Source organism: Cucurbita pepo, chromosome LG12, assembly GCF_002806865.2.
Source record: "Cucurbita pepo subsp. pepo cultivar mu-cu-16 chromosome LG12, ASM280686v2, whole genome shotgun sequence".
NCBI lineage: Eukaryota > Viridiplantae > Streptophyta > Magnoliopsida > Cucurbitales > Cucurbitaceae > Cucurbita > Cucurbita pepo.
Genome location: NC_036649.1, coordinates 1,272,222 through 1,285,511, shown reverse-complemented (window position 1 = coordinate 1,285,511; position 13,290 = coordinate 1,272,222). Strand labels below are relative to the sequence as shown.

Below are 13,290 nucleotides of genomic sequence, written 5' to 3'. Positions count from 1 at the left end.
TTTTCTTGCATTGAGAGGAAGTGTTGAGTATCAGACTATAGAAATTTATTTGATTGTGAGAGATCTCGTGACATAGAAAGTCTTAAAGTACAATAAGGAGGTAGTTATGGTTTTAGTGAGCGCAAACGGAGCGGTTGAGCGGGCGGGGAGGGGTGACTTTAAGCACTGGATTGCTTTCGAAGAAATTGGTCGGTCTCAACTCAAACCCAGTGCTGAGCGTTGGCATTAATGGGAAATCTTCTTGGCAAGGCGCATGATGAACTCCGAGAGTGTACCACATTACTATGTCCTTGTTCTCTATCTCCCTGTTCCTGCGTTCATCAACTCATCCACATATGTTCGTGCTTACATATTACAAATTTGGAAACCTCTATCTAACAGACACGTTTTAAAACCTTGCGAGTAATATTTGCTAACGGTGGGGAAGAGTTTTAAAACGTTGAGGGAAAACTTAGAAGAGAAAGCCCCAAAAGGATAATATATATGCTAGTTGTAGGAAAACGGTTTTAAAACCTTAAGGAAAAGTTCAAATAGGACAATATTAACTAGCGTTGGGCTTGGGTCATTATAAATGGTATCATAGCCAAACACCAAGTTGTGTGCCAACGAAGACGCTAGACACTCAAGGGGGTGGATTGTGAGAGCGCACACCAAGCCGTGTGATAGCAAGGATGCTGGACCCTCAAGGGGGTGGATTGTGAGATCCCACACCAAGCCGTGTGACAGCAAGGATGCTAGACCGTCAACGGGGTGGATTGTGAGATCCTACAGCAAGCCGTATGACAGCAAGGATGCTGGACCCTCAAGGGGGTGGATTGTGAGATACCACACTAAGCCGTGTGACAGAAAGGATGTTGGACCCTCAAGAGGGTGGATTGTGAGATCCCACACCAAGCCGTGTGACAGCAAGGATACTAGACCCTCAAGGGAGTGGATTGTGAGATACCACACTAAGTCGTGTGACAGCAAGGATGCTGGACCCTCAAAAGGGTGGATTGTGAGATCCCACACCAAGCCGTGTGACGGCAAGGATGCTGGACCCTCAAGGGGTGGATTGTGAGATCCCACACCAAGCCGTGTGACAGCAAGGATGCTGGACTCTCAAAGGGGTAGATTATGAGATCCTATACCGAGTCGTGTGACAGTGTAGACACTAGACACCAAGGTGTACATCCAAACCAAACCTAAAAATTTTAAAATTTTGAGGAAAAAAAAGACAATAGTGGTGGGTTAGGCTGTTACAAGTTTAAACTTGGTTTCAGTGGGCTTGAATCAGACGGTTTACCTGAGAGTCCAAGTAGCCAACGTATCATTTCCACGGCTCTGATCTGTGTAGAGCCCAGAGGCCCATTTCTCAGAGCTATTATACGGTGTAACCCACACATTGTAATTCGTGAACGCCGCCCTAATTTGGGGGTAATCGTCAACACTCATAAGGGGACCCGCCGTCGACTTCGGAATCAAACGATACCCGACGGGATTCCCCATTCTGGTCCTCCGATTAGGGTTAACAACCACCAACTCCGCCTCTTGACGCCCAAATTTGATCCTCGCATCCGCCTCTGTTTTCGCCGTCTCGGAGACCACCGTCCAATAGCTCCTCCTAGGGTTATCGGGATTCGGTGGTCGGACAGTGCGGAAGTTGGATTTAACGAACGAGTTGGTGCCGCCGTCGACGTCGAGATCGAGATAGTAGGTGAAGAAGTGGTCATGGTTGACCCCAATCGTATTCTCGGATATCAACGTGCCGTACACTTCCTCCATTATTTGGTCTCTGTGAGTATATTTTGATGCCTTCACTGCTAGCAAACCGGTCAACCCAACCTGCCGTTATCGAATATATTTTATATAGCCGTAATCAATTAAATTATTTAGGGTATGGTAGTCTCGATCTATTAGAGCTTACAGTAGCGATAATGGAGCCGCTCTGCTTAAATTCCCAGTCCAAAACATAGTCATAATTAGCCACAGTAGCCACCATCCTCACCACCAAGCTCACTTCCGCCCTCGTCTCTCTAATCTGCAAATCGAGCCGAATTCATCTAAGAATTCTCGAATCTTTTAACTTAGTAAAAAGTGAACTTACGATTCTATTTGGAATGGCGCGCTCGGTGTGACGCCACATGATATCACCGGCGTGGCGTTCGAATATACAGAAAGTGTTGGCCATCTTCATCGGCCTCCCATCTCCGGCAGCTATGTACGTGTCCATAAACACTGCGTTTTCTGGGCAGTCTCTGAGTGGCTCTAATGACGCTGCGTATTGTCCTAAGCCGTACTCGCCCGCGTCGAAAAATGTCCGGTAATACCATTCTTCGGTTAAATCCATGTAGGGTACGAACAGCTCCGATATGAAACCTTTGTACATTACTTGTCGGCGCTTTTGCTTTTCGAGGTCGTAGATTGATGCTAGCGATATGATTGGCCCTGCTCTCTTGTCGAATCCTACGTGTAATTCCCAATTTGACCAACTAGTCCATTTTCAAACAAACACATGTTGAAACGGTTAGAACCGTTAGGATTGTACAACAATTTATACACCTCATGTAAACCACGATTGATAAAGAATTACCCCAAGAGAAAATGAAAGGAGGAATACTCGATCCAGATGAACACAAAAATGAATATATATATAGCTTTTACAGGTATAATATTTACCCTATAAGTTACACGTAGCTTTTTACTTGCATACGTGTTTACTGTTTATAATAGTTTACTGGTATTTACCCTAAGCTATAAGCTACATAGCTTTTTACTTGTATACCTATATTTACCCTAAGCTATAAGCTACATAGCTTTTTACTTGTATACCTATTTACTGTTTATGATAATTTACTGTTATTTACACTGAGCTATAAGCTAGCTAAGAATTACAAAGAGAAAATGAAAAGAAGAATACTCGATCTAGATCAACACAAAAATGAATATATATATATATATAGAGGTTTACAAGTATAATATTTACCATATAAGTTACACGTAAACTTTTTACTTACATACCTATTTACTGTTTATGATAATTTACTGTTATTTACCCTAAGCTATAAGCTAGTAAAGGTTAAGAATAGTGTTTTGAAGCTTACCTAATTAAGTGACCGTTGACTTTGAAGCTGGGTCCTTCCGGCTGCACCATCTTAACTCCGTTCAAAGGTGGCAAAAATGGCGGTTTGAGCATAGATGGTCTGTATTCAGTTCCATCGGCCTTTGGCATCGGAGCCTCGTATCGATCTCGAAACCCAATAATCTTCATCTGATCGAGATCAACGGTCACGGTCACGCCTTCCACCGGCCTCATGTACAAATTCACACTCCCATTCGAATAATAACATTGAAGCTTCACCATTCTCCTTTGCTTCATTTTTTCCCCGAACCACCCAACGCTATAACACGCGCAAATTACATCTTCCACTTTCAGCCTTCTCTTTTTCATCGCCGCCACGAACAGTGGGTGGGACTGCGGAAGAGCGACGGCGTCTAACAGCTCGCTCAATGTGAACACAGAGTAGGCTGGACCGGAGTAGACCCGGTCCGAGATTATAGCTTTTTGGTCCAGGTCTATGAGGATCTCGTGTGTGGAACTGTTGTAACGGACGATGGCGGTGGCGCGTCGGGGTGGCGGCGGGGTTTTGGGGTTTGAGAGCCATGAGAGTACAGATTGCTTGTTGGGATCGGCGAGGGCGACGTATTGGAACGTGATGTTGGTGGTGGAGAGGTTGCGAATAGAGTTGATGACGAGTGATCGTACGAGTTCGATTTCGTCCCGTGAGAGTGGGTCCAGAGGGTGACGGCGGCCGGCAGGGGCGGCCACGGCGGTCCGGAGGGAAATTAGGAGCGGAAGGAAGAAGAGAATGAGTTTGGAGTGGCTAAATTTTGCCATTTTTTGGAATTTATTTGTAAATCCAAATATAATAAAAATGGAAGATGTTTTATTTTACAGCAAATTAGCTGATAAATATAGTGGAAGCTTTCCCTACAATACTTAATTAAAGTCAAAACTAAATTTAATGAAATTAAAATATTAAGAAAAAAAAAAAAAATAGGGTCTCGAACCCACAAATTAATATAAGAGGAGAAAAATAAAAAATAAAACGTGGACGAACCTAGGTTATATATTTTTTCGATTTAGATTTAGTTGATTTTTTAAAATATTAAAAATTTAGGTCGGTTCGAGAGTCCACATCTTCTGACCCCACTAATTCGAGATTAGGGTTACAACTCAACTCGACCGTATTATTATGAAATTAAGAATGCTTGATATTTTTAGTCGAGTTGATAATGGAGTGTGGTTATGAATATTTGATATATGAAGTTTACAAGGATTCAGTTATTAATGTAACATTATTATAAATAAATATAATTTTTTTTAAATAATTAAAAAAATAACTTCGTAACTAAATCCAACGTAACCTTGAGAATACAGCGTTAGGTTGAATTAAGTTGTGAACCATTCAGGTTGTTCGAGTTACCGATTCAAATTATATAGTTTTGTTTTTATAATTTAACTAATAATTCAAAGGAAACCGTAATAAAAAAGATCAAATAAATAAATAAAATTTGTTCTTAAATTAATTTTATTTGCTAATTTGTTATTTTTGCCAAAAATTCTAATAATTTAAAATTAAGATAAATTTACTCTAATTTTAATAGATCATTTAATATAAAACGTATTTGACTTGCAAATGACTTTATTTTGCATTCAATTAAAATCTATTAATTATTTATTACTCTTTTTCATAAGTAAAAACAATAATAATTAAAGATTTTGTCGTTTGCAATAATTCAACCCGATCTTGTTTTATTTATTTATTATTATTATTTTATTTTATGAATTTTTTTTTAATTTTACATTTAAAATTAAAAAAAAAAGATTTACTATATAGAAAATTGAAATTTTTATGATTTATATCCGTTAGGGTTTGTTGGGCCGTGTGATTGTTCAAAGCCCGTGGGCTGTTCAAAGCCCAATTGATCTTTTTTATATTTATTTATTTATAAAATAAAAACAAATAATAATAATAATAATAAAATTATTGGTGAATGGTCAAATAGTTAGGTACCCATGTGTTTGTTCTTCTAGATATCCTATTATGAATCCACGTCATTACTATATTTATTTACTATTAAATTGGAATTTATCTATTTTTTCTACTAATAATAATTACTTTTTTACCACGTTTTATATAACTTCGATTAATCATGCTAGTTGGCTCGTCCGTCTAATAAATATGTTTCTTTAATGACGTTAAAAAAAATATTCTAAAAAAATAGTCAGAAATTTATATTGATACGAAATATACATTTTTTCTGACGCAACACATATATACACTTTTAGCGATAAGTTTGTCACGTTGTTTTAAAGAACTAAAGGATAGATTTTAACGATGACCCTGATTTCATCTGTATTGTTAATGTGTTTAGACACGTAGCTTTATACTTTTTTAAAAAAAAATGGGTTTTTTTTTTCCGATTTATATCATTTTATAAATTACACCGACTCATTTTAGGTTTGAAGAGTCTGATTCATTCAAACTATTGCCTAATTTTAAAATAGATGTTGACACAAAGATTCCGATTTTGATTATAAAAAAGAACTCGTAATGTCGGAACAGTCACGAGTTAGAAAAATCTAAATAAAATTTCGAAGATTTAATTTATTTTTTTTAAATTGACTTGGACAATACAGGCAAAACTCGAAAAAAAATATTGGGTATGACCCAAAAACGTCAAGTCTATATTGGATTATTTTTAATTTATTTGAATTTGTAAATTAAAAAGTATATATTTTTCATCGATTCAAATCATTGAAATTTTTTATTTTTTGTAATATAAAATATAAACTCGTAAGTCACGTTTATTATCTGAATATTAGGAGCGACTCGAACCATATATGATTTATTTGAATATAAATTCGAACAATTTTATTTATTTATTTGAGAATTAATTTGGATTTTTTAGGCAAATTGGATGCACCTAACTATTTTGCACATGAAATATTTTTTAGGGTTGAAATTAATGCATCCTAACACCCTACCCCTATTGGTCTATCATTTTGGTACGGCCTTCACATATTAACATGCTTTCCCATACTTTCATGTTTCCTTTGAGATTTGTTTGTTTCTTTTAATTTTCGTGTTTATTTTCTTTTTTATTCGAGTATAACTTTTAATTTTGTGCCTCGTAAGTTCGTAAATTCGGAAGTATGTTGGATATGAAAATGATTTATTAGAGAACGGTTAGTGTGAGATACGATACCATATCAGTTGGAGAGAGGAACGAAACATTTGTTGTAAGAGTGTGAAATTCTCTCCCAAGTAGATGTGTTTCAGAACTGTGAAGTAGGATGCTGGGTGTCACAATCGCACTTTTGATGGCAGCGGACTTGCGATTGTGCGACACTCACTTTCCAACGACAAGTGAGCTAAGCCAATTCGTTCTTGCGTCGCCTATGGCCAAACGACGTATGCTCGAGCCTCTGGCTTCGGTTTTAAGAGAAAGTTTTAGAAAACAAGGGCAGGGAGAGATTTTTGAAAGAGACGTTATATAAGCACGAAAGAGATAAATAATAACGGCTCACAGTATATAACCTTGGGTAGGGAGAAGTTGACAACTAGTCGTATTCCCATATAGTATATTCTGAGACATTTCATGTCTTACAGACCTAGACATGATATTTCTGAAACGTCATACTTCCTATAAATACAAAAGTAAAACACTAGAATATGAAAAGACATAAAGGGTTGGACTTGTCATGGGCATGCGGCCATGGGCAACACGCCTTGGACGAGCATGACCGTGACACTGGGCTCCCAAAGGAGTGGATTATGAGATTCCACATTAGTTGGAGAAGGGAATGTTTATGACTGTGACCTGACTGTGATACGTTATGAGTCAAAACGAGTAATATCTACTAGCGCGTGAGCTTTACAATATGTAACAGGCCAAAATGGATAATATCTGGTAACAGTGGACTTGAGTTGGCTCTTACAATTAGAATCAAAATTTAACATTTGGGTGGGACTTGATCGTACATAATGGATCAAAACGAACAATATTTACTAACAGCGATCTTAAGCTCACCGTTACCGGTAGAATCAAGATTACTTCAAGTAGATATTTTGAACATTTGACGAAGGAATTGGTATAAAAGAAAAATAATTTATAGCATTAAATGGGTGGGGAGAAGAGATTACATAGACCAATCCAAAAGACAAGACATGTTATCATGAATGAATGAATGAAATGAAAGATAGTTTGAGTTTCACAAAATTGAACAAAAAAGTTGAAAACTTTAGGGTTTTTTGTGCAACAAAATGATAAAGATCGCTCCTTTTTTACACTTTAAAAGCAAAAAGTATGTTTCTTTCTTCTACCACTTCCATGAACAAAGTTTTCAGAAGATTTTCGTGATTTTGTTCATTTCAACCCAAAAATATTTGATTTTTTTGTAACTTCTATGGTTCTTAGATAGGGAAGTTTATCGTGATTTATTGGGTTTTTAGGGTTCTATAACTCGTGATGAAACAGGAGTAGGAGTGTGAGAGTCAACATCGGTTGGAGAGGAGAATGAAACATTCTTTACAAGGGTGTGGAAATCTTGAAGGGAAACTCGGAAGGAAAAACCCAAAAAGACTTGAGCTCTAATGGTATCAGAGATAAAGAATAGGCGAGTCAGCGAGAAGACTGAGTCCGAAGGAGGTGGACACGAGGCAGTGTGGCAACAAGGACCCCAGGTCCCGATGTTACTAATGGTATCAGAGCTAGACAGCAGTCGATATTCCAATAAGGAGGTTGAGCCCTGAAGGAGGTGGTGTGCCAACAAGGATGCTAGGTCCTAAAGGGAGGTGGATTTGGGAGTCCCACATCGATTGGAGAAGGGAACGAGTGCCATCGAAAACATTGAACTTAGGGTGTATACACAAAGCAGTGTGCCAGCAAAGATGCTGGGTCTCGAAGACGGATGGATTAGGAGTTCCCACATAGATTGAAGAAGGGAACGAGTACAATCGAGGACGCTGGGTCGGGTGGACGCGAGAGTGTGACAACAAAAACCGTGGCGGGAAAGGGGTGGATTGTGAAAAGGAGAGGTTTTTTTTTTTTTGTCTGATTATTAGTGGGGTTAGCTGGTTTCTGAAATCCTCTGCTTCGTTGGCTCTGAGTAGTTGGCAATTAAGCCTTGTCCTCTTGGTGAACTTTCCTAGGCTGTCTCTCTCTCTCTCTCTCTCTTCTTTCTCTCTCTTCTTCTCATCCAAACAAAACCCATTTCAAAATTTCTGTTTTTTCCTTCAGAGATTCCACAAATCCTCTCACCTCGACGAAGGTAAAGGAATGAATGGCGCTACAGCAACAGATTCTGAAGCAGACATCTCTGAATATGTCGAAGTTGATCCCACCGGCAGATATGGAAGAGTATGTTCGGAGAATCTCATGTTTTGTGTTACATAACAATGAGTTTTGATCTTTACTGAAAACCCTTTTTGTGTCTTGTTCCATTGCTTTCTTCAGTACAATGATGTTCTTGGCAAAGGAGCATCCAAGACAGTGTAAGAACAGAACAACAAAGAGCACCCTCCTCTGTTTTTTTCCAACATGTCTGTTCTTCCTGTTCTAATGGGTTTTTTCTGTCTGATAGTTACAGAGCTTTCGATGAATACGATGGCATTGAAGTGGCATGGAATCAAGTGAAGCTCTGTGATTTCCTTCAAACCCCTGACGATCTCGAGAGGCTATACAGAGAAATCCATTTATTGAAGACGCTAAAACATAAGAACATAATGAAATTCTGTTCTTCCTGGGTCGACACTGCTAATAGAAACATTAACTTCGTTACAGAGATGTTCACTTCCGGGACTCTCAGACAGTGAGTTTCGTTTCCATGGTGTTTTTCCTCAAATGGGTTTGTCGAAAAACATGTTTTCCGACCAAATTTGTCTGTGCAGATACAGGCTGAAGCACAAGAGAGTGAATATCAGAGCTGTGAAGCATTGGTGCAGACAGATTTTACAAGGGCTTCATTATCTTCATAGCCATGATCCTCCTGTAATCCACAGAGATCTTAAATGTGATAATATCTTTGTCAATGGGAATCAAGGGGAAGTCAAGATTGGTGATCTTGGACTTGCTGCTGTTCTTCGTAAATCCCATGCCGTTCGATGTGTTGGTAAGTCATTGAATCATGTGTTAGGAACCACGACTCTCCACAATAATATGATATTGTCCACTTTAAACCTAAGCTCTAGTCGTTTTGCTTTCGGTTCTTCCAAAAGACCTCGTATTCCTGGCTTATAAACCCATGATCAACTACTTAATTAGCCAATGTGTGACTCCTCTCCCAACAATCCTCCCCTCGAACAAAGTATACCATAGAGCCTCCCCCGAGGCCTATAGAGCCCTCGAACAAAGTATACCCTATGTTTGACACTTTAGTCACTTTTGACTCTGAAGCCCTCGAGCCTCACAATTTTTTTGTTTGACATCTGAGAATTCCATTGGTATCACTAAGTTAAGGGCATGACTCTGATACCATGTTAGGAACCATGACTCTTCGCAGTGGTATGATATTGTCCACTTTGAGCCTAAGCTTTTATGGTTTTCCTAGAAGATCTTGTACCAATGGAGATGTATTCCTTACTTATAAACCCATGATCAACCCTTTAATTAGCCAATGTGGGACTGCGAAGAACAGAATCCTCATTTTCTGGGTTTGATTTTTCATCATTTCAGGAACACCAGAGTTTATGGCTCCAGAGATTTATGAAGAGGAGTATAATGAACTGGTTGATATCTATTCTTTTGGAATGTGTATCCTTGAGATGGTTACTTTTGAATATCCATACAGTGAATGCACTCACCCTGTTCAGATTTACAAGAAAGTTATCTCTGTAAGATATCAATGTTCATGTTCATGTTCATTTTCTTCAAGTTTTGTTCATTGTGGTGCTTGTTTCTTACATCTTCCTTTCAGGGGAAGAAGCCTGATGCCTTGTATAAGGTAAAGGATCTCGAGGTTCGGGTTTTCGTCGAGAAATGCTTGGCTACCGTGTCGACTAGGCTGTCTGCTAGAGAGCTTTTGAATGACCCTTTTCTTCAAATGGATGGTTGTGATTCTTTACTCATGCCAATAGATTACTATTCTGAATATGATGAAGTGAACAATGGTTTGGATTACTGTTTGATTGATAACGAAGTGAGCGAAATCGATCTTTTTTCGTGTCAAGACGATGAGCATTTGGCAGATGTTGATATAACGATTCAAGGGAGAAGAAGAGGCAACGACGATATATTTCTACGGCTTCGGATTGCGGATAAAGAAGGTAAGAAGAACGAAGAACGAAGAACGAAGAACGAAAGTTTAAGATGATGGGTTACGGTAAATCTAATTTAGTATGTCGTCTTGCAGGTCGAATACGAAACATCTACTTCCCGTTCGATTTAGAGAATGATAGTGCTTTAAGTGTTGCAAATGAGATGGTTTCTGAGCTTGATATTACTGATCAAGATGTGAAGAAGATTGCTGATATGATAGATGATGAGATAGCTACATTGGTGCCAGAATGGAAGAGAGGAACAAGCTCTGATGCTAATGTTTGTCACAATTGTGCTTTAAACGGTTCGGTTTTGGATTACGTTTCGCCGAACCATCCGACGATGAAGAATCTACACGTTCTTCAGTGTTCTGAGGAGCATGGCTGTGCTTCTATCCATGGACGTTTTGAGGAGATTACATACCAAGTTGAGGGGTCGGAACAATTCAATGGTTCATCGGAGAATCCGATCGATATCCATTATGCCGATATTTGGGCGCAGCGAGATGGCGATGAATCACATGGAGGAGCATCAGAACAGCTGAAGTTCAAGAAGGAAGAAAGTAGTGTACATAAGAACAATAATGATCATCAAACAGAATTCCGAATGAGAAACTCGAGCTCATCGAATCGTTTGGTGTCATTTGCCGATGATCCTGAGAACGAGATTCGACAAGAACTAAGATGGCTCAAGGCTAAATATCAAATGCAGTTGAGGGAGTTAAGGGATCAACAATTAGGAGTCAAGGTAAAATCTTTCAGCTTACAGCCGAATCCGAACCTTGCCGAGACTGACCGTGGAGCTTTCGTATCGTTGCTTTCACCAAATATCAATGAAGCAGCAAAACATAAGGCTGGTATCACTTCACATTCCCCTCATGTTGCTGCTGACAACGTGTTGGAAAACCGAACCTTTCAAGACGACAGCTTCGATGTCGACGAGTCGGGTAGTCCCGAGCTGATGATTACGGCCAAGAGCTTCTATGCAGGGACATTGTTACCTTATTCTCTACAAAGAGCAACCTCACTTCCTGTTGATGCTATAGACTTTTAGAACAAGAAATCCTAATGGGTATCATAAAAGAGGGCCTATTTGTTTGAATGTGTAGATACCCTTTTGAGATTATGAGTGTGTTGGCCTTATTTGGTTGTCGATTGGCAAGCAAAGATGCCCTTTGAAGACTCGTGTATTGGATATGGCATGGGCTTGATTGCGGCTGCAACGCCCAAGTTGGGCAACTTGGTTGGGTATTAAAGGCACGCCATAACTTTTAATGTGAGGCTGTGGTGGCTCTTTACCAAACCCTTGGAAACACATATGGAAAGGCACCTCTTTTATGCTATTCTAATACAAATGGTAAAATGAAGTGTATCTCAATAAATGATTGCATCACGGTTCGTTCATCTCTTAAATCAACGTGGGATCTCACAATCTACCCCTTTTGAAGCCTCAGCGTCCTCGTTGGCACACTACTCCGTGTTTGGCTCTGGTACCATTTGTAATAGCCCAAGTCCACTGCTAGAAGATATTGTTTGGCCAGCCTCAAGGTTTTAAAAACGTGTCTATTAGGGAAAGGTTTCTTCACCCTTATGATGAATGCTTCGTTCCCCTCTCTACCCACGGTGGGATCTCACAATCCACCCCTTTTGAGGGCTAGCATCCTCGCTCGCACACTGCTTGGTGTTTAGCTATAATACCATTTGTAATAGCCCAAGCCCACCGTTAGTAAATATTGTCCGCTTTAGCCCATTACGTATTGCCATCAGCCTCACGGGTTTTAAAACGTGTCTATTAGGGACATGTTTTCACACACTTATAATGAATGTTTCGTTTCCCTCTCCAACTGATATGAGATCTCACATTTATTGGCTGAGTTGTTATGTTTGTATTCATTGATGACAGATACTGTATTGTGTGAGTTTGAGTTTTGTTGAACTACAAGACCAACCCGATTGCGATTTAGGACTTGACCCTTTCGACTCACAAGCTAAATTGTCGAAGGCCTATGCTTTTTTGAATCCAATAGTAGTACCCCAACTAAAGAGAATTCTCGGGTATCGTATGAAATCGAGCACAATTTTACACCGAAATAACCTGCCCCGTTTTTCGAGAAGAGATCTCCTAAACTTAAAGCTAAACTATTGATTATTTATGTATACATTATTTTCCATGTAGGATAGCATTGAAAGAAATGAGATGGTGGGGGCAATATGGAAATTTCCCAATTATTTTTCTGAAAGATTGGGCCCAGTCGTGAGCCCAATCCAAAAGTAGGCCCACGAAATTCTAATAAGGCCCAAATCGGAGCCCATTATCATTGCTAATAGCACGGGCCTCCAATTCCACGTCCTCTCACGTCAACAAAACATCCCGCTGTAATTCTAGCGTGTATCACGCGCTGTACCGCGCGTGTCTCTCAATTTCCTCGTCAATACNAAGATGGATTTTATTAGGTTTGCTGGGCAGTTCAATATGGGTATGGAGGGATTTTTTTTAATTTAGGGTTCTTGCGTTGGGGGTTGGTTTGAATGGAGGACGGCGTGAGATCTGGGGGACCGTCGGGGGTTTTGGTGAAGACTAGGAACTCGTCTGGTTGCTTAATTGTTAGAAAAAAAGAGGATGGGTTTGGAGGCGCTGGGGCTTCGGGGTCCCGTTTGGTTAATGCANAATCGAGCACAATTTTACACCGAAATAACCTGCCCCGTTTTTCGAGAAGAGATCTCCTAAACTTAAAGCTAAACTATTGATTATTTATGTATACATTATTTTCCATGTAGGATAGCATTGAAAGAAATGAGATGGTGGGGGCAATATGGAAATTTCCCAATTATTTTTCTGAAAGATTGGGCCCAGTCGTGAGCCCAATCCAAAAGTAGGCCCACGAAATTCTAATAAGGCCCAAATCGGAGCCCATTATCATTGCTAATAGCACGGGCCTCCAATTCCACGTCCTCTCACGTCAACAAAACATCCCGCTGTAATTCTAGC

At 39.5% G+C, this 13,290-nt stretch overlaps 2 protein-coding genes across 2 annotated transcripts; one reads left to right on the top strand and one right to left on the bottom strand.

The window, feature by feature from the left end:
• Positions 1–5: 5 nt before the first annotated feature.
• LOC111806645 (primary amine oxidase-like) lies at positions 6–3,905 on the bottom strand. The gene is made up of 5 exons (XM_023692023.1): positions 3,084–3,905; positions 2,087–2,471; positions 1,907–2,020; positions 1,286–1,824; positions 6–311 (listed from the first exon to the last, which is right to left on the bottom strand). Exons 1-5 carry the CDS (start codon positions 3,875–3,877, stop codon positions 113–115), a joined length of 2,031 nt encoding a protein of 676 aa, XP_023547791.1. The 5' UTR covers positions 3,878–3,905; the 3' UTR covers positions 6–112.
• Positions 3,906–8,166: 4,261 nt separating this feature from the next.
• On the top strand, positions 8,167–11,705 carry LOC111807809 (probable serine/threonine-protein kinase WNK9). The gene is made up of 7 exons (XM_023693681.1): positions 8,167–8,406; positions 8,503–8,540; positions 8,630–8,857; positions 8,937–9,157; positions 9,721–9,878; positions 9,962–10,310; positions 10,397–11,705. The coding sequence occupies exons 1-7, from the start codon at positions 8,326–8,328 to the stop codon at positions 11,353–11,355; spliced, it is 2,034 nt and encodes a 677-aa protein (XP_023549449.1). The 5' UTR covers positions 8,167–8,325; the 3' UTR covers positions 11,356–11,705.
• Positions 11,706–13,290: the final 1,585 nt, after the last annotated feature.

Coding starts and splice junctions, on each gene's coding strand:
- LOC111807809 (XM_023693681.1), top strand. CDS start 8,326: ATGAATGGCGCTACAGCAACAGATTCTGAAGCAGACATCTCTGAATAT. Junction 8,541..8,629: donor AAAGGAGCATCCAAGACAGT/GTAAGAACAGAA, acceptor TCTGTCTGATAG/TTACAGAGCTTTCGATGAAT. Junction 9,158..9,720: donor CCATGCCGTTCGATGTGTTG/GTAAGTCATTGA, acceptor TCATCATTTCAG/GAACACCAGAGTTTATGGCT.
- LOC111806645 (XM_023692023.1), bottom strand. CDS start 3,877: ATGGCAAAATTTAGCCACTCCAAACTCATTCTCTTCTTCCTTCCGCTC. Junction 1,825..1,906: donor GCGGCTCCATTATCGCTACT/GTAAGCTCTAAT, acceptor CGATAACGGCAG/GTTGGGTTGACCGGTTTGCT. Junction 312..1,285: donor TTGGCTACTTGGACTCTCAG/GTAAACCGTCTG, acceptor TGATGAACGCAG/GAACAGGGAGATAGAGAACA.